This window comes from Bos indicus, chromosome 4 (assembly GCF_029378745.1).
Source record: "Bos indicus isolate NIAB-ARS_2022 breed Sahiwal x Tharparkar chromosome 4, NIAB-ARS_B.indTharparkar_mat_pri_1.0, whole genome shotgun sequence".
NCBI lineage: Eukaryota > Metazoa > Chordata > Mammalia > Artiodactyla > Bovidae > Bos > Bos indicus.
Genome location: NC_091763.1, coordinates 11,055,836 through 11,080,008, shown reverse-complemented (window position 1 = coordinate 11,080,008; position 24,173 = coordinate 11,055,836). Strand labels below are relative to the sequence as shown.

Sequence of the window (24,173 nt, the reverse complement as noted above, 5' to 3'; positions counted from 1 at the left end):
CAGCCAGCCCTTCGGGAAGGAGGCACGAGCACAGCCAAGTGGCCGGCCCGGGACGTGATTCAGGCAGACCGGTGCTCTGACAGAACGTGATGAGGTCCACCAGTACCGAAGCCCAAGACCACGCCGCTGCTGGAAGCTGCAAGGGGAAGAGCGCTGGGTTCAAGCGCTACTTCCATGCCTTACAATGGGACTATGGGAAGAAGGCTCCAGCCTTCTGGGCCACAATCTCCATCTCCACCAAACAGAGTTCATACAACCACCACCATCTATTGAACTCTTCCTAAATGCTGGGCACCGTAAAGAACTTCTTTTCACATTTCTTTTATTCTTACAACAGCTCAATGAAGTAGGTACTATGATTATCCCATCTTAGATAAACAAATTTAAAATTATTGACACAGAAGGGTAACTGGAGACTGGGCAAGAATGAAACAATATGAACCCATCAGAAGCCCGATTACCAACACACACCCAGCTCATGCCAAGCTCCTTTTACCAAATCAATTGGCCGTTCTCTCCATCTGATTCAGTTAATTGCTGAGAGAATCAAAGACAAAATTTCTGTAAAACATAATACATTATATTTTATTCCTGCAGCTCCACTTGTCTCACTGCTTGTGACTTGGGCACTTAAAACTCTCTCGGGAGAATCTTTCTGATTCCACTCAAATCAGAGTGAAGGACACACACACGCTTGGTGGCCTGTTCAAACACTATAGAGGCTCATATGGGGAAGGCAATGAGCTAACACTTCTTTCACAGAAAAGTATAAATTCTTATCCTCAAGTGGAAGGGAAAAAGAAAAAAACTGTCCAAATATGGAGGGAAAAAAGGCCCCCTCAACAGTCTGTCTTGGAATAGCTAGTCTACCGTCCTGTGAGGAAAAAGTTCCAAGTGAACAACTTCTCTGGGTCACTTTATGTGTGTGTGTGTGAAGGCAGTGGTTCACTTCCCTGAGGGCTCAGTGGTAACGAAGCCACCTGCCAATGCAGGAGACTCGAGTTCAATCCCTGAGTCAGGAAGATCCCTGGGTCAGAAAGATCCCCTGGAAGGGGCATGGCAACCCACTGCATTATTCTTGCCTGGAGAATCCCATGGATAGAGGAGCCTGGCAGGCTACAGTTCATGGGGTCACAGAGTCGGACACAACTGAGCGACTAAACAGCAGAGTTTTGTTAAAACACTATGATGTCCTACCCTGAATTTCTGATTCCAAAAGTCCCTGGCACAGCCTGAGAAGCTGCTCCACAAGCAGGTTCTCAGGTGATACTGAGGCTGCTGACTGGGAAGCACATTTTGAGAACCACTGGTCTAGGGCAGTCTATTAAAACAAGTCAATTTTTGTCTCAGGCAGCCTGCAGGTATGAAGAAAAAAAATTAAGGAATAGAAGTTCAGTATTAGCTTCTTTTTAAACTGTTATGATTTCAGCTTCAATGCCAGTGGGCACCTCTCTTCAACAATCACTGTGTAATTAATGCTTTTCTCAGTACCAAGAAGTCAATAAACAAACATCAATTATGTCTGATACGGGGTGAGGAGCTCTGGAGTGTAAATAAGTGAATTCGTGAGAGTCCTGCCCAAACAAAACTGTCCAGCCGCTCAGGACAGGTTAGGGAGGAACTCTAGTTGGAGGACTCCAAGTACTTGCATCTCATCTATTCGACCACGCCATCCATTGTGTCATTTTGAGCAAAGTAAGATTCTCTGGTATCAAGATGCACAAGGAAACCCACAGATGGATGCTCTGAGTTGTCTTCTGTACAAAGACCCCCTTCTCCCGTTAGCTGATGGGGCCAGTGAAGGCAATTCATTCATTTAAATGCAGAGATTAAAAGTATAATTCGAATACCTATAGATATAGCCTCGCCTGCCCTGCCCACATCTCACTCGTTATCGAATAACATCTGCTCTTATTCATTTCAGAGAAGGCAATGGCACCCACCTCCAGTACTCTTGCCTGGAAAATCCCATGGATGGAGGAGCCTGGTGGGCTGCAGTCCATGGGGTCACTACAAGTCAGACACGACTGAGCGACTTCACTTTCACTTTCATGCATTTGAAGACATGGCAACCCACTCCAGTGTTCTTGCCTGGAGAATCCCAGGGACGAGGGAGCCTGGTGGGCTGCCATCTGTGGGGTTGCACAGAGTCGGACACGACTGAAGCAATTTAGCAACAGCAGCAGCAGCTTATTCATTTGCGGCTCTTTCTTGGGTGCTTAAGACACCTGAGTCTGCCATATTTCCAGTTTCCCCCTTTCTCCCTCCTTCTGTGTGCCAACCACCCTGGCCTTTCTCATCTTCAAGCACACTCTTCCCCGTCTTCTCACCAAACTCCTCCTCACCCTCAGTCTCCAGGTGCACATCTCTTCCTCAGTGGAATCTTTCCTGACATCTACTCCCGAGGTTTCCTTTGGAGTATTCATTATGAAATGTTTTTGGCTTGCATCTATTTAGATCTTCCCTGGTGGCTCCCTGAGGGCAGCTGTTATCTGTCCAATCCACCAGAACCTTGCCAGTACCAGGCAGACACTGGGCTGACCCTGGAGCTCACTCAGGTTGCCTGTGTGATGAGCCAACTAGAGGAGGGATTGTACTGGAATTCATCTTCCCAAAGAAAACGGCTTTCTCCTCCCAGACAAAGGAACAACAACATCCACAGGCCCCAGGTCACTAGGTGGTGAGTTGCTCTGAAACTCAAAGTGTTAGTCACTCGGTCATGTCTCTTTGTGACCCCATGGAATATAGCCTGCCAGACTCCTCTGTCCATGGAGTTCTCCAGAAAATAATACTGGAGTGGGTAGCCACTCCCTTCTCCAGGGGATCTTCCCAACCCAGGGATTGAACCAGGGTCTCCCTGCATTGCAGGCAGATTCTTTACCAATCAGAGCCACCAGGGAAGCCTGGTAAGTTGCTCTACTTGCCATTAAACAACCCTCCCGTCTCACCTCTCTGATGACAATGGCAGGGGAGTAAGGGACAAAGCCTACTCTTTTTCTTGTTGTCTCAGGCTTGTAAGTGTCCCCAGGAAAGCCTATTCCTTAACCCAGTGTATGTAATGTGGGAGTTGTCCTGAGCCCAGCTGTAAGGCAGCACTGAAAAAAATGATGCAGGTGTAACACTTAGCAACATTCACAAAAGGATATGCCAATCAAGAAAAGTATCAGAACTAGTGAACTACTTCCCTCCATCATTTTGGATGAGTTACAAATTCTCATGTATAGTCTGACACAGCTTTGTCCTTGGGAGAGTGGCACAGACTAAATTTTTTGACGGCCTCTTATCAAGCAAATATTTTCCATAATAATAAAAAAAAATCTGTAAAAAGTTGCACCAGTCTTAACATTTTCAAAGAATACACCAGAGTATTAATAATTTTCTTGTCATTAATCATTGTGTCCAGCGTTAAATATCACTTTGTTAACCACTAAGTCTGTATTAAAATTATCCCAAAGAGTAAATATAAAATAGAAAATTTTTTCCCCTGGACCACTTCTTTTTGCTCTGAGCACAACTTATATTTCACCTTCAGGCATACTTTTTCATTTGAAAAGATAACTATGTTTTCAAAGTGAATTGAATTACAAGACGTTTTATTTCAGCGAGTGGGTAAAGAAAAAAGCTGTTCAATCTAAACTTAAAGTTTCACTTTAGCACTCAGCTGAATAGGAAATTTCAAAGGAAATTCTACTTAAGGATATGATAAAATACCATCTGGTCCTGACTTCACGAAAATTCTATTTCATTTTGTAAGTTGAGCAAATGAGCTTATTAGTCAAAGAGATCTTATAAGATCTCTATAGGTTTTATAAACGGAAGCAAACTAGTTCACTTGAATTGCTATGTATCTCCCTGGTATTTTTTAATGGGAGACAGTGTATTTGTAGAAATCATCATTCTTTCTCAGGGAATAATATACCAGGCTCTCGTATCAATTTAAAATCTTGAATCCTACAGCACACATTCATACAAAATACCAGTTAAGGAATACTTAGACACTAAATGTTTTATAAAAGTAAAGTTTCTAAAACATGTATAATTCCATTTACATTCTCAGCTTTTCAATTCTATTTATCTTAAAATCAGCTTCATAAGACTGGATGGGAGGGGAGTTTGGGGGAGAATGGATACATGTATGTGTATGGCTGAGTGCCTTCACTGTTCACCTGAAACTGTCTCAACATTGTTAACCAGCTATACCCCAATGCAAAATACAAAGTTTTTAAAATATCAAGAAAAAAATTAGTTTCATAAAATGTCATATGGTTATAATTCAGTATCATTACAACACGATACTTGAGAAATGTCTGGTAACTCTTTTATAATTTAAAGTAATTTAAAGATTCAAATACCGTATTATTTTATTTTAAAGTCATTTACACTTATTAAGCTTTTAATGAAAAAACAAAACATTTTTCTTAAAAACTATCAAAAAAAGATGTAGCACTTTTATTTTGAAGATGAGGAAAGCAAAGTACAGGTGAGCTACAAGGACTCTCCAACTGATACGGCTGTATCCAACAAGATAAATAATTCTCCTGTATCTACTGTTATCACCCAGGAAAACACCCTACCAGGCAGATAACTGCTCATCATACAATCTAGAGTGAAGCAAAGTAGAAATGCAAGAAAACCAGTGTGAAAACTAAGAAGTAAGCAGGGCCTAATCAATTGAGAAATGAGACTGATTAGCTCTTTACATGCCCAGCTGAATATGGCATTTAAACCAAGGACTAAGCTTATCTCATGTTTGCTTTCTACAAGCGGCTGCATATAGATAATGGTTACCTGCAGGACCCACCTTATAAGTACACAGTCTAGTTCCACAAGGAGATCATTGTGCAACGTATGAATGGCGCCAGGTTCAGACCTTTTCACGAGAGGGAAGATTTACTGTCAATACTAAATTGACAGCAAATGAACAGGGAAGTGAGAGATGGAAAACGAAAAACGCATGACACAGATTCACACTAACTCCCCTCACGCCGACATATTCTCAGTGTTTCGTGCCATCTTCTGCCAGTTACAGGCATCTGCAGGGACCAACGAACGCTGAGTGGCAATCACTCCTTTGTCACCTCTGTGTTGATCACATGCCACGCTGTGCCCTTTACTTCAGCAACTCAGTTCTCAAAGACTCACAGGACACAAGGCCCTTTTCTCTTGAGATGCTTCAGGATTCTGGGAGCTGGCAATGTTACAGGTCATGTCGAGTAATCCTGGACCAACACCAACAAGCTGCTTCTACTCCCCAGTCAGAAAGAACATGCAAAAAATTTCTTAGCAGACAGCTGGCAGGAGTGCACAGGCAATTGACTTTTATGTCATTTATGATGGTAGAAGATCCTTAACTTCAAAGAAGATTTCAGAGTTAACAGTACACAGTTACTAAAAACTAACTTAGTTCCAAAGCTTATCACTGGCTAACTGACATTGTATCTGTGATACAAAGCCGATGCTTAAGAATGGCGAACATATGATCCTACACCTATGCCTGACTAACTGGCAAGTCTTTCCCTGAATCACCTAAGCCAGGTTTTGCTGTTCTAAGACAAAAGTTAAATTCAAAGAGAACAAAGCTTACAGAAAAAAAAAAAAAAAAAAATCCATTATTTAAAAAGAAAAAAAGGAAAAAAAAAAAGAAAAAAAGGGAGGGAGGGAAGAAGGAAGTCCCACAATCACCACTCAGGCACTGAAGAGGTTTACCCAATGAAATTACTTCTCAAACCAATTTCAGGAAAAAAGACCATTAAAATTAGAACATGGTTTAAAAAAAAAAAAGAAGAAATTCCATTATAGCTGTATCCAATCTGTCTGCTATGAAAAAATACCAAAATGCAGTCTCATTTGATCATGTTATAGTATTTATTAAATTTCATCATTTATGACCACTGTGTCATTAACCCTAACACAAATACTGACATTTAAAAACACAGAAAGCATACTGATTCTTCAACTATTTAGCTTACGTGTACTTTTCAATTGTCATGCAGTGTTCATAATTAGGAGACATTACACATTAACCCTCTCATATTACACTTATTAAGAACTAAATTTTTAGAGGGTAGAAAAATACCAACATAAATTCATTCTCTGAAACCGCCCGTGAGTGTACTGTCACTGTTTCGTCTGATCATACACTTAGAGTACATTCTTCAGTAAAATGGATAACTGTAGTCATGTAACAATAGTTATGATGAGGCAATATCATTTCAAGGAAGGAATACAACAAACGAGACCAAAAATTGAAGAGCTGAGATCACGGCATATAAAAATCATTTGCGAACACCACGTAAACTTCAGTGTTTTCCACTTTCCAGCTGTAAAGAGCATGCACAAAGTTTTCTTAGGACAGCTGTCAGCAGTGCATGAAAAACTGGCTTTCATGTCATGTGCGCTGAGAGACCATCAATACCACTGAGGAAAAAGAACTGTGTTCATTATCTTTTGGGTCTGTCTATATCATCTATCGCTGAGAGAAGTTTTTGTCTTGCTTTCTTATTGATATGGGATCCCAGGCAAACATTTACCAGGTTGGTCAGCTGCTTTGTTGAATACTCCTGCTCAAAAAAAGAAGATTCAAATTTAGTACACTGATACACATGTGTGTGATCAATGCAGAAAAAGAACAGACATAGATAATCAGGACTCAGTGGGTAATTACTAAGCACTACCAACCAGTGAAAAGCAGTGGAAATTATAATTGAGACATGGAAAACAAACTGGTTACAGAACTGTAATAAGGGAGTAAGAGCATCTACAGCATGAATTTGAAAGAGGAACCACCAGCATCTTTTTTTTATGGCACGTGCATGCATTCATGCTCAGTCACTAGTCGTGTCTGACTCTTTGCGACCCCATGGACTGTAGCCCACCAGGCTCCGCCATCCATGGAATTCTCCAGGCAAGAACACTGGAGTGGGTTGCCATCTCCTTCTCCAGGGTGTCTTCCCGAACCAGGGAATGAACCTGCATCTCTGCACTGTCAGGCAGGTTCTTTACCGCTGAGCCAGGGAAGCCCTTCACATGGCACATAACATGCTAATGCTTAATATTTTTAAGATCACACACTACGCTTCTTTCTGCGATGGTCTTTGTCATCAAGTTATCAAAATACGCTGACATCTCAAAAATTTATATACATATAATAAAGGGCTACTAAGTAAGTAGCTTCTAGCACTGCACATTTTGCACATTTTAGATAAAAGAAAAAAAATCTCCAAACACAGAATAACTCTTCTGAGGCATAACAAATGAATAAGGTTAATAACAAAGATCAGAAAATTATTGGTTCTTAAACCCTTGTATCTTAATGGTAGCTAGAAAGTAAAATTGAAGCCACAGTTGACCTGTGAACAGCTCGGGGAGTAGGGGCGCTTTCCACACAGTGGAAAACTTGCACCGAGTTTATAGTTGGTCCTCCTCCTCCGATGTCCCTCCATATTAAAGAATTTAACCAACTGAGGATAATGTAGGTATCCACTACTGAAGAAAACCGCATGTAAGTGGACCTGTACAGTTCAAATCCATGTTGCCTGACACTCAACTATCTAAGTATTTTTTTGCTGTTCAAACTGTACAAAGTTCCTGGCTTTCAGATAAGTTGTCAGGATGCACATGATGAACAGGACTCATCAGAAAGTTCTGCATCTTGATTTGGTTCTGGAGAATTAAGACCAAGAGCTCAGCAAGGGAAAGAGCTGTGTTCTATTATCTAACGAGAAAAGAACATGTCTTCACTGGAGACAACATTAAAGGCAGTAAAATTTCAAAATACAGGGAAGAGTTCATTCTAATAATTCAGCAAACTGCTCAGTGTGTGTGTCTGATCTCTGAGAGCACCCATCAACACCTGGTGAATTCTCTCAAGTGATCATTCAACACTTAGGAAGTACCATCCAGGCACCATACAGGCATTGTGGAAAGAGCTCTAGAAAACAGGACAATCTTGCTGCAAGGAAAATTTCACTGTATTACAGATATCAGTGAATAAAACTCTTCCGAAACACTAAGCTATGACAGCATATTAAAAAGCAGAGACATCACTTTGCTGACAAAAGTCCGTATGGTCAAAGCTGTGGTTTTGCCAGTAGTCACATACGGATGTGAGAGTTGGACCATAATGAAGGCTGAGCACTAAAAAATTGAAGCTTTCAAACTGTGGTGCTGGAGAGGACTCTTGAGAGTCCCTTGGACTGCAAGGAGATCACACCAGTCAATCCTAAAGGAAATCAGTCCTGAATACCCACTGGAAGGACTGATGCTGAAGCTGAAGCTCCAAAACTTTGGCCACCTGATGTGAAGAACTGACTCATTGGAAAAGACCCTGATGCTGGGAAAGATTTAAGGTAGCAGGAGAAGGGGACGACAGAGGATGAGACGGCTGGATGGCATCACCGACTCAATGGACGTGACTCTGAGCAAACTCTGGGAGACAGTGAAGGACTATCTAGCGTGCTGCAGTTCATGGGGTCACAAAGAGTTGAACACGACTCAGAGACTGAACAACAACAATAAAAAACTTTAGTCCACTGTATCAAAAGAAGAAACCCTAAAATGGGCATCTGTCTTACATCAAATAATGAATCTCTATGAGTTGGGCTTTTTCTCCTCAGCTGCTGCTGCTAACTCGATTCAGTCGTGTCCGACTCTGTGCGACCCCATAGATGGCAGCCCACCAGGCTCCACCGTTCCTGGGATTCTCAAAGCAAGAACACTGGAGTGGGCTGCCATTTCCTTCTCCAATGCATGAAAGTGAAAAGTGAAAGTGAAGTCTCTCAGTCGTGTCCGACTCTTCACAACTCCATGGACTGCAGCCCACCAGGCTCCTCCATCCATGGGCTTTTCCAGGCAAGAGTACTGGAGTGGGATGCCATCGCCTTCTCCTCAACTACTTGTCCCAAACCCCTTCCTCAATACCAACTCCAAAGTGCTAATTGCTTAAGTTATGAAATGGATTCTAGCCACATTCAGCAGTTGATCTGCATCTGATATAGCTATCTTGTTCCTCAAATGACAGAGGTCAATGAGATGAAAAGTGCTGACATTTCTCAGTTCTGGTGTACTGATCAAAACCACTGAAAGATGTCAGAGATCTGAAACTACTGTCAGAGATCTGAAACATTAACACAAAATTCAGGTTAATGGTCCAGACTAAACTTCATTTTCTTTTTCTAAAGTGTTGAAACTAGAAAGGATATGCCTGATAAATATAAACAATTCCTTACTTCCTTATCCAGTCAGATGAAATAAACACTTACATAACTTTTACCTATGATGTTTATAGCATGTGAGTGCTAGAGTTATTGATGGAATAAGATTCAGTGAAGATTTTAACACTTCCCATATTTTCATTAAATCCATCTTCACATACTGCCTAACTAGACAAACGATATAACCATCATATCAAAAAGCTCCTTGTATTGAGCATTCCCTGGTGATAAATGTTGATTGAACTGTGTCAAAAATTCAGAATTTTAAATAACACTTATTACATGTAGTATTTTTCTCTACATATCTATATACTCACACAAAAGAAAAACAATTTTATCTATACTTATGGTAAAATCTAATGTAGGATGAAATTAAATTGAGCTATTTAGGTAATAAATATTTGCATATTCAATCATTAGGCTTCACTGGTGGCTCAATGGTAAAGAATCTGCTTGCCAATGCAAGAGAAGTGGGTTCGATCCCTGCGTTGGGAAGATCCCCTGGAGAAGGAAATGGCAACCCACTCCAGTATTCTTGCCTGGAGAATCCATGGACAGAAGAGCCTGGTGGGCTACAGTCCATGGGGTCACAGAGTTGGGACACGACTTAGTAACTAAACAACAAATATCCAGTCATCACTACTACATGTCAGTGTGTTCAGAACATCACTGTTGATGGCTACAAGAAGGTTTAAATTGTATATCAATTCAGTTCAGTTCAGCTGCTCAGTCATGCCTGACTCTTTGAGAGCCCATGGACTGCAGCACGCCAGGGTTCCCTGTCCATCACCAACTCCTGAAGCTTGCTCAAATTCATGTCCATCGAGTTGGTGATGCCATCCCGGGTGGCGGCAGTGGTAAAGAACCTGCCGCCAATGCAGGAGATGCAAAAGACATGGTTCAATCCCTCGGTCAGAAGATCCTCTGGAGAAGGAAATGGCAATCCAGCCAGTATTCTAATGGCACTCCACTCCAGCTTTCTAAAAGTTATATATAGACTTTAGCTTGACAATCATTTCAGTGTTCCTGTATTTGTCGTGAAGGTTACCAATTTCAGCTCTTTTCCTACAACACAGTTGCAGGACAAACACAGCTAAAGTTCAGACTCTGTTTTTCCAGATAATTACTGTTACATTTCACAAAGTCTCAAAAGGATCTGATGAGGCAAAGAGTGTTGCACACACACAATATGAATATGGTAAAGAACTGGCCTAAGTAGTTCATGCTAAAAAAAAAAAAAAGTTTGTTTCACCCATATGATTTTGAATTATCTAACATACTACACAAGCACAACACAAAAGAGGAAGAATAAAAATTTAATTAACTGCTTCTCAGCTCTCACCCTGTGCTCTTTGATCCAGCGTTCCATGTCATTCTCAGTTAGGTAGTACGCTTTAATATAGGTTTCCACAAATTCTTTATCCGGAATGGGTCTGATATCAGTTAGCTTTTCAAGTTTCATTAAAAACTGTTGAAAATCCAATTGCATCAAGGCACGACCCTCATTACTACACTTCTTGACGTTGGCGTATCTAAGATACACAATAATAAAAAAGCACAAGGGATGGGATGGCTAGGAAAAGAAACCTTCAGGCACTTATTAAACTTTCCTCTAACCCACATTTGCTGAGATGCTGTAAGTAAAAGAGGACATAAGTGTTGAGCCCGAAGGACTGTGTTGTGTTTGGGCCCTGTCACTGAGCAATCATATTCCTTATCTGGGTCTCAGTTTTCTCATTTGCAAAGCCAAGAGATCAAGCAACTTCTAAGATTCTTTGCTGTTCTACAGGCCAGAGTTCTGCAAAATCAATTAACATACTCATCTATAAGAAAGTTAAACTGACATTCAAGTTAATCTGGCTGCCAAGAATTATTTATAAAATTAAGCTATGAATATTCCCCAGTAATCTTAGCTTCATAAAACTGTTCAATATAACTACTCAATGCAAAGAAAACAAATGAAATAACTCTCCCATAAACATTCAGCAAACCTAAGAAACAGAAGCATAGAAAGTATATACATATTTCTCATAATAAAACACTTTTATAGACTTATTTCTGAGACCCCACACTACTAAAAAACTGCATGTTCTAAGGTGGACTAGTAATAAGAATATATTTGTTAACCCTAACAGTACAATTTTATTATTCATTAAGTCAGAGTCTCATTCCTTCAATCACACAAAATGTGGAGAATTCAATCTGAGGAGATGAGGTACTTTCCCTAAGAAAATCTGCAAGAAGACTTATTTTATATTATTTAAAGTGATAAAGCTTTTTTTAAATAGTGTTTATATTGAAACATATAATATTTGTCTGTCACTATTCTACTATTGAACAAATTTATTAACAGTAAAATCCAGTCATGACTGCTGACACAGAGACATCTTGGGATTTACAGCATTGCTGACTTCAATACAAAATGCCAAGGCTGCTGTCAGCTTGTCATTGTCACCTTCCACTTTCTGACACATTCTTTTCTGTAACAAATAAGAACTGAAGAGAAATCAGATGAACAACAGTGTGAAAATTCAACTGATGTGCCATTCTAGATCACTGTGAATGGTCTTTGAAATAGAAGCTTGCCTTCCAGGTATATTTTAAATGTATTACTAATTCTTACTTGTGTTCCCGATGTTATGGACAGAGTATAAACATGACCTCTGAGTAAGTGGGAAAATTACTTTTGATCTGTAAACTCAACATATGAAAGATTTATATGGTCTACAAGGATATAATAATGATATTATAAGCAGTGATATTGTGGTTTTGAGGACTGATTTTGCCATGAGAAAATTAGGAGATATTAAGCCTTCTCTGCATTTCAAAGACTGCGTGAACCTGGACAAGTTATTTAACCTCTGTAGCCTTGATTTTCTGAGGCGAGGCTATCTTTCTGTTGACAAAACAGAGAACAGCACTATCAAAGAGAGTTTATGTTAGGATTTAGTGACAGAATCCTGTGAAGGGCTTGGTCCAATAAATGCCAAATAGTAATCAATGAACAGGATGTATAATAATCATCAGCATAATTATATTTGATAATAATAGTTTAACTTTCAGATAACCATTAGATGCTAGAAAAAAAGGGACACAGTAGGATTTAATGTCTCTGAATTATTATGAGACTGTCTGCCATTTATCAGTATGTCTTATCTGTTCTCTGCATCTGTTGGTGATAATACATAATGTTACTCATATATTATGACTGAGGAATCAGATATGCTTTCATGGAAAACTTACCCTTCCACAATAGTTCTATTAGCGAGGCGTATACAATGTTCCCAAAGTATATTAGACACAGGCAAGGGTATCCGAACTCTCTTAGAAACTTCATTCAACCGCATGTTAAACTGCTCAAATTCCTAAGAAAAATCATAGCCATATGTGAATTCAATTATAATGCTTTCCCATCTTAGAGGCAAAAAAAGACTAAAAGACTCAGAATGAAATCAAGTAAAACAAAAAGAGATAATGCCCAAGATAATTTGGACTTACTGTGAAGTATATGAAATTGACTAATCATGTTGTAATATAGAGTACACTACATTTCCTCTCAAAGGAAGTAAGTGCCATTAACTGATTAAACAATATTCCAATGTTTCTACATCTCAAATTTTCTATGACTGTCAGTATGGATTAAAAAGGCTTAATAACTAATATGTCTTTAAAAATATCTTCAAGAGACCCAGATTTTTTTTAAATGTTTTAATGAGCTTTCAACTCAGAGTAAACTATATGCAATTTGTAGCTGTAATCCTTAGAGAGCAGTCTGATAAATTATTCTCTTTCCTAAACATTCCTTTAAAGTATCAATAAATGATTACATACTGAAAGATTCAAATCATATAATAGCTGTAAATTTTCAGCACCAAAAAAGCTCCATATTATCTCATTACCTTTAGAAAAACCGAACATTTTTATTACTCATCAGTACCTTTTATGGTACTACTCTCCTAAAAATAAAAACATATATAATTTAGACAATTCCAACAACATGAAAACAGCAGATGGCTCATCCTTCAATAAATTTATATTTCTGATTTCTTGAGACTATTATCATCTAAATATGTTGATTAACAAAAGTAAATGCTGTTGATTCTTTCTTGATAATACAGTTCAAATAAATTTAACAGTCCTTACAACAGTATTTTTCTCTTTAGTTTCCTCAATAAAGAAGCTATGCAATACATAATAAGCCAAGACTGACAGTGTGTTCAAATAACACACAGTTGGAAAAAAATCTAAACTGTTCATCACCAGTGAAGCTACTATTACATGATGGTTGTGTTATCCTTCGCTACTTCCTAGATCACAATTTTTTTTGATGATTTATTCTTTGACAGTTAACAGCTTTTAATTATTTATGGGAAAGAAGTGGGTCTTCAATCCATTAAGCTTACTTTTGAAAATCAAAGTAAATAATAATTGCTCTTCCTCTTTTTTCATTTCATGAATCTAGCAGAACCAGTAGTATTTGCTACCAGATTTATGCTTCACTACAGTAAAAGCTGCTTTAGATTTTAAAAGTCTCAATACATTTTATTAATATTTTAAAGATAAATTTATATGCTTATTGTGTAAAATGCCATTCTACTCATTGCTAAATACAATCTTCAAGAATGCTTATTGTTAAATGAATAATAAAATTATTTCATTTTACTTATGATCCATTTGGGACAACAAATGCAGACTGCTTTTACCTAAAGGTTTGGACTTGGGAAAGTTAACAAAAAGAACAAAATTCAACATAAAAGTTCCCTTAAGAGAGAAAGTCTTAAGCTGCTGAAACTTGAGTTCAGGTTAATAATCTGAGTAACACTGGCTCTTTCTTATAATATTTCTTGAAATTAAGACTAATTGAAGCAAGCAGGCAATGGCACCCCACTCCAGTACTCTTGCCTGTAAAATCCCATGGATGGAGGAGCCTGGTGGGCTGCAGTCCATGGGGTCGCAAAGAGTCAGACATGACTGAGCGACTTCCCTTTCACTTTTCACTAGAAGCAGCAGCCTCTTTCTACTTTTCTGCCCTCTATTCACTGAGGGCAGAAGTCTCTTTTTTCTTGCATCTCCTTAAGTACTGTAATTGTTGTTTAGTGCTAAGTTGTGTCCAACTCTTTGCAACCCAATGGACTGTAGCCCACCAGGCTCCTCTGTAAATAGGATTCTCCAGGTAAGAATCCTGGAGTGGGTTGCCAATTTCCTCCTCCAGGGGATCTTCCCACCCAGGGAACCCAAGTCTCCTGCATTGACAGGTGGATTCTTTACTGCTAAGCCACCTTAAGGAAGCCCAAGTACTATAATTAGCAGGTCATAAAAAACAGAATCAACTTTCCAAAAATAGAACTGTTCAAAAAAGTGTGATTATAAATTACATGTATCTTTTATATTCCAAATTAAAATTCCCAGCTGAAGTCTCCCGGGTGCTCGAGAAATCAAAGTCCTTCCAGGGTGGCAACTATCAAGCATGTGCAGATCTCGTGCTAACACCTGGACACTTTTAACTGATCTTGGCTCCCTTAGTTCCTTGACTCTGAGGACAGTCTCAAAGTCCTCAACCCAGCCCTCCAGAACGGTCCTAGACGCACTGGGAGTTGGCACCCCAGATGAATCCGGCTGCTATCTCTGCTTTGATCTCTGGGTTTGTTGACTGCTTCTCAAATATTCTAGGCTATTATTTACATCTTGGATGAAGCAGGTAAGAATGTTTGTGTAAATGATATAAATAGGGAGCCAGGAAGGGCCAACTTTTCTTTTCACTGACAAATATGAAAAGCAACACTTTTCTGAAAGCTGTTTTCATTTTCTCAGTTGCTCTTTCCTCACCTCAGACATGCTCATGGTTCACTGTCTCACTTTCTTCAGGCCTCTCATTACCACTGTGAGTCCTTCTTTGACCACAAGGAAATATATGGTATTCCTCCCCCAACCCACACTCTGCCACTCTCTATCCCTCTTCTGCTGGTTATTCTTTCACAAGACTAGTCACCACCTGACACATTATGTATCTCTTTACTGTTGTCCCTGCTCTAGCATATAAATACCCTGATGGCACATTAAGCTCCTTAATTCACAACTAACTATATTGCTAGCAGCTAGATCAGTGTTCGACACATGTCAGATGATTTATAAATATCTGTTGATACATAAATGAAAAAACAAAACTACACTTCTTTTCAGAAAACTTATAACTTTAAGTCATTAAACACAACAGTGTTGGCATGACACATAGCAAAATTAACGTGATTTCTGGGGAAAACCAACTAGAATAGCCAGGAGTATAACCTCTCGCCAATGAATATAAATACAACTATAGAAAGGTCTTCTTGTCACTCTAGCCATGGCTACTGAGATCATGTAACATGAAAGGCAGCCAAGACACATATCAAACTCTAACTCAAAATGGGAAACTTGTGAGCAAAGACAAAATCTACGAAGTATTCTTGGGTCTAAAAGAACACAAAATTTGGAAGGAAATCCAAATCCAACTCAGGAGCTTTAGCATCACAAGAATGCTCGAATATGGTAAAAACCATAATCTCACGACTTTAGAGTGACTGCAATTACAGGAATAGTTCCATACTATAAGCATCTTTAACAAAGGTGTTTCCCAGAATACTTACCTTTAACAGCGTATCTACATATATGTTGTGCTGTGACATAATTTCTTTTACATCCCATTTCACATTAGCCATCAGCAGCAGCATCTGTTCATAATCAATGGCTTTACCAGCTACAATCCAGTAAATTGGTTTGCGTAGTTCACTGGCCGTTGAGACCGTCTGAAATAAATTTCACAGAAAACCAAACTTTTTCTCAAAGTGTCAAATTTATAAAAACTATTTTGCCCCCATTTCTAGTACACATCATATCTGAAAATAAAACACTATACATTTGGAGATATAAATTATGAAAATACTTTAACTTGTGGGCAAAGATCTTACTCAAAATATAATTTTGAGACATTCAATATGCTTCAGTCCACTGAAAATACAACAGTAAAACTATAGATTTTCATGGCAAATATTTTTCAAATTCTTTTGCTTTTCTCCATTTCCATTCCCATTCCCACACTGCAACTCAAGATCCGATCATCTCTCACCTGAAGTAGTCCAAAACTCTTCAAGCTGGTCTCCTGTCTCTAGGTTTGCCATCTAAAGTCCATTCCTCACACCACCTCCAAAGCTCTCTTTCCAAAACACACACCTCACTGTGCTACTCATCTCCTCTTTCAAATCCTCCAGCAGCTTCTCAGTACCCTTGGAACAAAGTCCAACTCCCAGCTGGGAGCGCTGGATGTCACGTAACTTCAGCTTACTCACTCCAGCCATCTTTCTCATCACCATCCCTTTTCCCTTGTCTAAGAATCTGAATCTTCCTCAGTTCCACCATGCCTCTCTCTCACCTGTGGGTCTTCATATAGGCCACTGCCTCAGTCGAAATATACCCCTTATGGGTGATTTGTGTTGTTGTATGGCAGAAACCAATGCAACATTGTAAAGCAATTAAATATAATATTTATATATTATAAATATATAATAAATATAAAAAAAAGAATTGTAAAATTTTTAAAAATAAAGATTAAATTATATAAACCTACAATGAAAGTATATCAAAAACACAGATTAAAAAATATATATATACTCCTGATTCTTTCCCTTCGGTCCAGTTTAAACTTCACTTCCTCAAGACAGCATTTCTCTGCCAATTATACCCGCCCCAACTCTAGTCAAGGTTAAATACCCAGCCACTGTTTCTTTACCAGAACTATAGTTTATTGTAATAGGTTTTTTCCCTTTATTTTTAATTGAAGGATAATTACAATATTGTGTTGGTTTCTGCCATACATCTGCAAATATCAGCCACAGGTATACATATGTCCCCTCCCTATTGATTTTCCCTCCCACCTCCCACCCCCATCCATCTAGGGGGGGGTCACAGAGCCCTGTTTTGAGTTCCCTGAGTCATACAGCAAATTCCCACTGGCTATCTATTTTCCATATGTTAGTGTGTAATAGTTTTAACTGGCTCTCTCACGAGACTAAAAGTTATATGAGGAGTTCAGTAAGTATCTAGTTAATACAGGAATTCATGAATGAATAAACAAATACTCTAATCCAGCTCTCCTGAAGTTGAGACACTGATCATTAGCAAAAAATAATAAAATAAAATAAACAACATGTGACAGTCTTATCTTGCTCACAGTCGAAAGGATATACCAGACATGTCTGACCTGAGAATAAAACTGCTGAAGAAAGGGTTTTTTGACTGCAGGCATTACAGCATCCAGATGAGGCTGAAGGAACTCAAACTGTTCAGCCAAGAATACCCTAAAGGGAATGAATAACACACCATGTAAACAAAACACAGGATTTAGAGCCTGTCAATATTTCTGTGTAACTAATCTTTAAGATCTCTGACCAAAAGTTTAACAAAATTATTTTCCATTTTAAAGAATGACCATGCATGGCCACTTGACACACTCATTTACAATTCACACAAAAATTAATGCTGAGTTATCTCTGAACGTGAGCTGATGTGAAAGAAGCGTGACTTCAAGGGAGCTAAGCTGGTTACTACAAGGTATACAGTTAGGCTGCTTTGCATGTAAGATAAGCGCACTCACAATGGAAAAGACAGAAAAAAGAATACAATGGTACTTTTTGAAAGGATTTCTTTCAAAGGTCCCATGTAAATTACACACAACAGACCCATGAATTCACAGATTTAATGCCTGGTGCTTTTCAAAAATAACCCAAACATTCATAACATGAAATAAATTGGAACTTGGCTGAAGTATACACATGAACTTCAGGGCAGGAGGCTGATGTGCATGAATGGGAGTCACTCAGCCGGAAGACTGCTGGCAGTCATTCTGCTTTTCCTTACCTTTTGTTACATACACAAAAACTCAGTATTCTGTCTGACTGTGTGACCAGTTGCTCAGTCATGCCCACATGTTATGGAAGAAGTTATACGCTTTAATTTTACTAAAGAACTTGGTGATTTACAAGGTCAAGGATCGACTGCATTTAATACTAAACTGAGTGTAGCTACAGTTTCTCTAGAGTCATAATTCAGTGGAAAAATATAAAGAACTATACTATAACACGAGCTTCCCTGGTGGCCCAGCACAAAGAATCCACCTGCCAAAGCATGAGACACAGGTTCAATCACTGGGTTAGGAAGATCCCCTGGAGAAGGAAATGGCAATCCACCCCAGCAGTCTTGCCTGGAGAGTCTCCTGGACAGAGGAGCCTGGTGGGCTACAGTCCATGCGGTCACAAAGAGTCCGGACACGACTGAGCGACTAAACGACAGCAGCAGCATACCCTAACTTGTTTCTTTGGTCTCACTTAAAGCAAGGATTGTGCTGCCAAAGAACAAACCTTACAAGATTTCCCTTCTTCCATTTATACACCTAAAAATCAACCATGCCATTTTAAAAATCAACTGGCACTCTATCTTAGAACATATTTCTCAGAAATACTGAGTATTTTAAGTAATATAGACTACGATGCTTACTTTTATCATCTTTCTTGAATATTTAATGGCAAAGCAACTGTTTTTAATAACTTACAAGGATTCTGTGGCGACCACTCTTTCCGCCAACCCATACAGTGTGTCCCCAGAGGTCAAAACCACTAGGTGACTCAGATGAGGACTCGGCACCTTCTCCTTCCTCTCTTCTGCTGCTGTGAGCGTGGCAGCCGAATCAGCCGAAACCTCCTGAAAAGACAGCACACGCACACAGCCTGGAACAGCAACTCTAACAGCAACAGACCACACGACGTTACAAAACTGGGACTACAATTAAAATGCTCTCAGGCATATGTTAATTACACTTGATTTCAGTTCTTCCCCCCTCCTTTATAGTTCCTAACTACTAGAACTTTCCTTTTTATACTAAAGGAAAATGACCCAGCTCCATATACTATTTTTCTAAACGTGGTCAAACAAGAAATCCTTATGAAGGGACAAATATTTCATGGAGACAATAGTGAGAAGTCTTTTAAGAACTTGTAAATGTTGGAAAAGAGACTGCCCCACCAGGATCAAGCTGTTAAAATCCAAAAAAACTGTGGTGTGATCAACCCTTTCACATCGAAGTTTTAACCAAGGTAACCTTGGTGTATTCCCAAGACGGTAGGACTAAAATGTAGTTCTAAATTGAAATAGAATCAACTGTATTATATATGTCTACACATAGACTACTGATCTGCAGGAAGATGGCAGATGGAAATAAAAGAAACGGATGTCCAAAGAGACGAGTGGGCTGAGCCTTAAAAGATCCTTGAAGAAAATTACAGCACAAAAATTGAATATAAACAAAGCTAGAAGTGTACAAAATGTAAATCTAGATTACTTTTTAAATCAATTTTATAATCACAAATCTCTTAACATTTGCCTTATGGAAAAAAGGAGACATCAAATGCTGATGTTACTCTGGGAGCGTAACAGGTTTGTAAATTTAGCAAAATGGAAATAATACATTATAAAACCTTTCAAGTTAGAAAATGGTTTTATTCTTTAGTTTTTTTTATAGCCTGTCTTCCACTAAAGGTACTGTCACTCTTCAATCTATAATTACTCAATTCACATTTAAAAGTTATTTTGTGAACAACTGTGTTTTCTCTCAGGATGATCAGGATAAGGGAACCATGCAAGTTAATCAGTGTCATGGCTCCATTATTTATTTCCTTCTACTAAAAAGGAACAAAAATCACCCCACTACTGTCAAAAAAAACAAAAAATCACAAAATTTCATACTGTTTCATACCAACTGGTTGCCTAGGCTATTATATTTAATAATTTAATTCTGGTGGGTATTTAATCACCACCTACCTGAGTGTCCAAGTAAAAAGCCTTAGAATCACTCTTGACCCCGCTTCCTTCTCACCTCCATCATGCCTAAACAGACAACTCTCTTGCCTGTTTCTTCCTCATGTCATTACTTCATCAGGACCAGGGCCCCACAACATTCCTGACCGGACCCATTCTAAAAGTCCCCTAGTAGTCCCTCTAGCTTCTCCTGTTTCTACTCCACTCTCCACACTGGTTTACTTTTCAATAATACCTAGGTGATTTTTCTAAAATGGGCATGTGATCACACCAGTCTGTAACTTAAAAATCTCAACTGACAATCCCTTCCTCATGGAGAAAAAGCCTAAACTTTGTTGCCACGACATCACTCCTTTACCACCTTGCCAGTCTCGTTTCCAGATGATCTCTGCACCCCTAAGATCTGGTCACACTGGACTGCTTGTTACACCTGCCTTACTGACGCTCTTGTCTTAGAGCTCTTTTCTCCTTGTCTTCCTAGCTCTTACTTCACTTTTTAAGTGTGAACTCATATTCACCTCCTTCCTGTAAATTTCTCACTCTCCCAAGAAATGTACTTGTGTTACCATCATCTACATGCATGCCCGTATGTGGTGTACAGCACAGTGTGTCAGTGGCTGTTCTCCCTTACAGCGTTGAGTTCCCGAGGCAGGGACCAATTTTGCCCTCTCTGTACCTTAAGTTCGTGGCATGCCTCTTGGCATAAGCAGACCCTCCTCAGTTTCACTGATGGAGAGGATGGTAAGAACCTTCTCTTACTCTATTATTCTCTTTCAAGCCCATTCATTCCCACTAGGCGTTTGTCTGCTTCACTGCACGAAGAAGGAGTTAGCCAAGTACCCACTGGCCTCCTTAGGGCCAAGTCCAAGAGTCAACTCTGAATATCCATCTCTGAATATTCCTCCTGACCTTTGAACCCAGCAGTGCTCCAGTTTTTATTCCTGACACTTCTCTTACTGACATTCTACTCCCTACACAATTTCATCCAGTCTCACAGAGTTAAATGCCATCCACATGCCAACAGCTCAAAATTTAAGCCCTGACTGGTCTCTCATCTTTAGCGGATTTAACATATCTGAAACTGAACTCCCGATGTCCTCCTAAAACATGCAGCTCCTTGAGACTTAGCCACCCACTAATGGCACAGGCTCCCGAAGTCAGCTGCCATCCTTGACTCCTCTCAGCGTCACACTCCTCTTGTAATCCATCAACAAATCTTGATGGGTCTACCTTCAAAACAGACCCATCTAGGGAAATATGCTCAAGAAGAGCAAGAAAGTCACCAAAATGTCAACATGACGTAAGCAAATGGTATGTGCGTACTGCGCACTTAAACGGAAAAGCTTCTAAACAGGACCCATGTTTTAGCTCATACCAGGAGAGTAAGGAAAGGATATACAGCCTTTTGAAGACTTTAAGAAATGAAACCGTCATCTTTATTCTCACAGTGAAAGTTACATTTATAGCTTTTTCTGCCACTAATGTACTAACGCAAAGAAAATTCATATTTATGGACGTTTCTGGATCAATTTAGAATACATTTTTTCTCATCAAAGATCCAAAGTTGGCCAAAGGTCTTAAAGCAAACAATTGAGCATCACCAGGTAGATAACTAAAAATTCACATTTCTGATACCACCAACACCTACACTAGCCCTCTTTCCTACTTGTTCACTATTACACCATCTTTTTTTAGACTTTTATTTGATGTGTCTAACAAATTTTCTTAGTTTACAGTGAATTTACATGATAAGCAGTTTCAGGTGGCATTTTAAAGAACATGATGATGTGATTCTCCTTTTACAGCTTGAAGACAAGCAAAACTTAAAAATATATATATGGAGAAAATTACCCAAAAAGTGCTTATTAAAGTTTTAAGGAACACACAGGAGAAATATGAGGAAAAAATACTATTTCCATCGAGTGGTTTCAGACTAGGCTATAATTTGTTTTAATAGACAAGAAATATATCGAATAGCAAGAAACCAATTAATGTTCTCTGCCATTGTAGATACAAATTAATGAAGATGATTTATATACCAGCTTATGGAAACCTGAGATCAAGGTCTAGTAAATGACAAATATATTTTTTAAAATAATAAAACAATGCTTGTCAGTATGAATAACAATTTAACATGTAAATCATTGGAAACTAATGGAAATTTTCAGAAAAACTTGTGGTGTACTGCTATAGAGTCTTATCCAACAGAGGAGTCAGGACTCTGGAGAGACTCTGTCAAAGGTCAGTGAAGGGGAACGCCAGCCTGCTCGAGCTTCTGGTCCAAGGTGCAGTCTTGGATTTAAGAGATGGGAAGAATAAGGTCTTAAAAAAAGTTATGTTTAGGGACCTCCCCAGTGGTTGAGAATCCGCCTGCCAATGCAGGGGACACGGGTTTGATCCCTGGTCTGGGAAGATTTCACATTCCACAACTACGGAAGCCCGTGAGCCTAGAGCCTGCGCTCTGTGATAAGAGAAGCCACCGCAATGAGAAGCCCGCACACCACAGCGAAGAGCAGCCCCGCTGGGCCGTAAGCAGAGAAGCCCGTGCACAGCAATAAAGACCCAGAGTGCAGCCAAAAACAAACAAATAAATATCTTTAAAAGACAAGGTACCAAAGGAAAAATCTACTTATTAGGGAGGGGTTTGTCTCTGGTTTAACAAAAAAATGCATTCATAAAATTGACTATTACACCAATTTAGGAAAAAACGTCTCCAGTGCATCAAGAACTGGTCTGACAGGTGCTACAGATACACTGTTACCAGTAGATGGGTGACCGCTTGTCTTAAAGAACAGCTAGTCTGGCCACTGTTTACTGGACCACGCTATTTCATTACACGCTGTACGACAGCATTAAATCCACACCTCAAGGGTCAGGTCTGGAACTGTGGCTTGACAATCATAAGCTAGTAACTAGCAGAGCTACCAGAGAACCACCAGCATGAATGACTCTAGTGGTATATCTTGGCCCATCTATCATCAGGCATTCAGCCAGAGACACGAAATAATTCAGCTGTAGGCTAAGATTTGGAAAACAAGATCTTCAGGTCAAGGTTATACTCAGTGTCAAACAAGGAGAAGCAAAATCGAAACGGATAAATGCCAATGGGGCTGAAAGTCAACGATGGATTTTACACAAAACCAAAAAAAAAGAAATTGATGACTGTGTCAAACAAGCTTTGACTCTGCAAACGAAGACCAGGATTAAGTGGACAACAAGACCAAGATAACAAGCCAGGTTAATCCAGGTGACACCAAACTCAAGGATTCAAGTTTATTCATTTACTTTATATACATATATTGAAGAGATGCTGTGTACAAAAGTAAGTGCTATGAATATGAATGTGTATTTTAAAAATAAGTGCTGGGCAAAAAGATCTCCAAATGTAAAGGGGAGTGGATGAGACAGATACAGGTTATTTCCTCTGCATAAACAGTGCTCACACGAAATATCCACACACAGCTCTCTCACTTTATTCATATCTCTGTCTGAAGAGCACTGTCCCATCACCCTGCTTCATTTTCTTCTTGGCACTTATCAGGACCTGCCACTCTTACATATTTATCTGTCTCGCTGCCCCAGTAAAATCCAAGTTTCAAGAAGATGAGAATTACCTCTGTGTACTGATGACCTTTCCACTATTACAGTAATGCATGATATATAATAATTATTCCAAATAAGTACTGCTTAAAAGAATGAATGATTACAAAAACTTCAATAAGAAGTATGCTCATAATATAGAGCTTATGCAAAAGTGATTGCTTATTTGGGTAAGTGAAGGAATAAAGATGAAAATTCATGGATGCAGAGAAAAGCACTGAAGAACACATGTCTCTGGCTACAGTGACCAAGCATAAGAAAAAAATTTTTTTCTTATATTAAATGCTTGTCTTGGCTTAAATACTATACAGCATCAGTCCCAGTTTTGCTAACACAGCATTTTAAAACATGCATTTCATCACATGACAGTTAAGAATCAAGACTCCCTACTATGTAGCCAATTAAACCCAAATGTCTCAAATGTTAAAGACATTTACAAAGTGGTCCTTAAACAATCTTTGCAACACAACTCTCTGTCATAAACAGATGCCCCATCACAAAAACCTGTCAGTTTGGGCT

At 39.1% G+C, this 24,173-nt stretch overlaps 1 protein-coding gene across 2 annotated transcripts in view; it reads right to left on the bottom strand.

Moving 5' to 3' along the window:
* Positions 1 to 5,843: 5,843 nt before the first annotated feature.
* VPS50 (VPS50 subunit of EARP/GARPII complex) overlaps positions 5,844 to 24,173 on the bottom strand; it is a 131,928-nt gene continuing 113,598 nt past the window's right edge. For both annotated transcript variants that reach the window (XM_019959684.2, XM_019959685.2), the window contains 6 exons: positions 18,793 to 18,941; positions 17,446 to 17,542; positions 15,836 to 15,994; positions 12,456 to 12,577; positions 10,555 to 10,744; positions 5,844 to 6,560 (listed from right to left, as the gene is read on the bottom strand). In XM_019959684.2, coding sequence (XP_019815243.1) covers positions 6,441 to 6,560; positions 10,555 to 10,744; positions 12,456 to 12,577; positions 15,836 to 15,994; positions 17,446 to 17,542; positions 18,793 to 18,941 — 837 coding nt within the window. In that variant the 3' untranslated portion in view covers positions 5,844 to 6,440. The remainder of the gene's footprint in view (positions 6,561 to 10,554; positions 10,745 to 12,455; positions 12,578 to 15,835; positions 15,995 to 17,445; positions 17,543 to 18,792; positions 18,942 to 24,173) is intronic.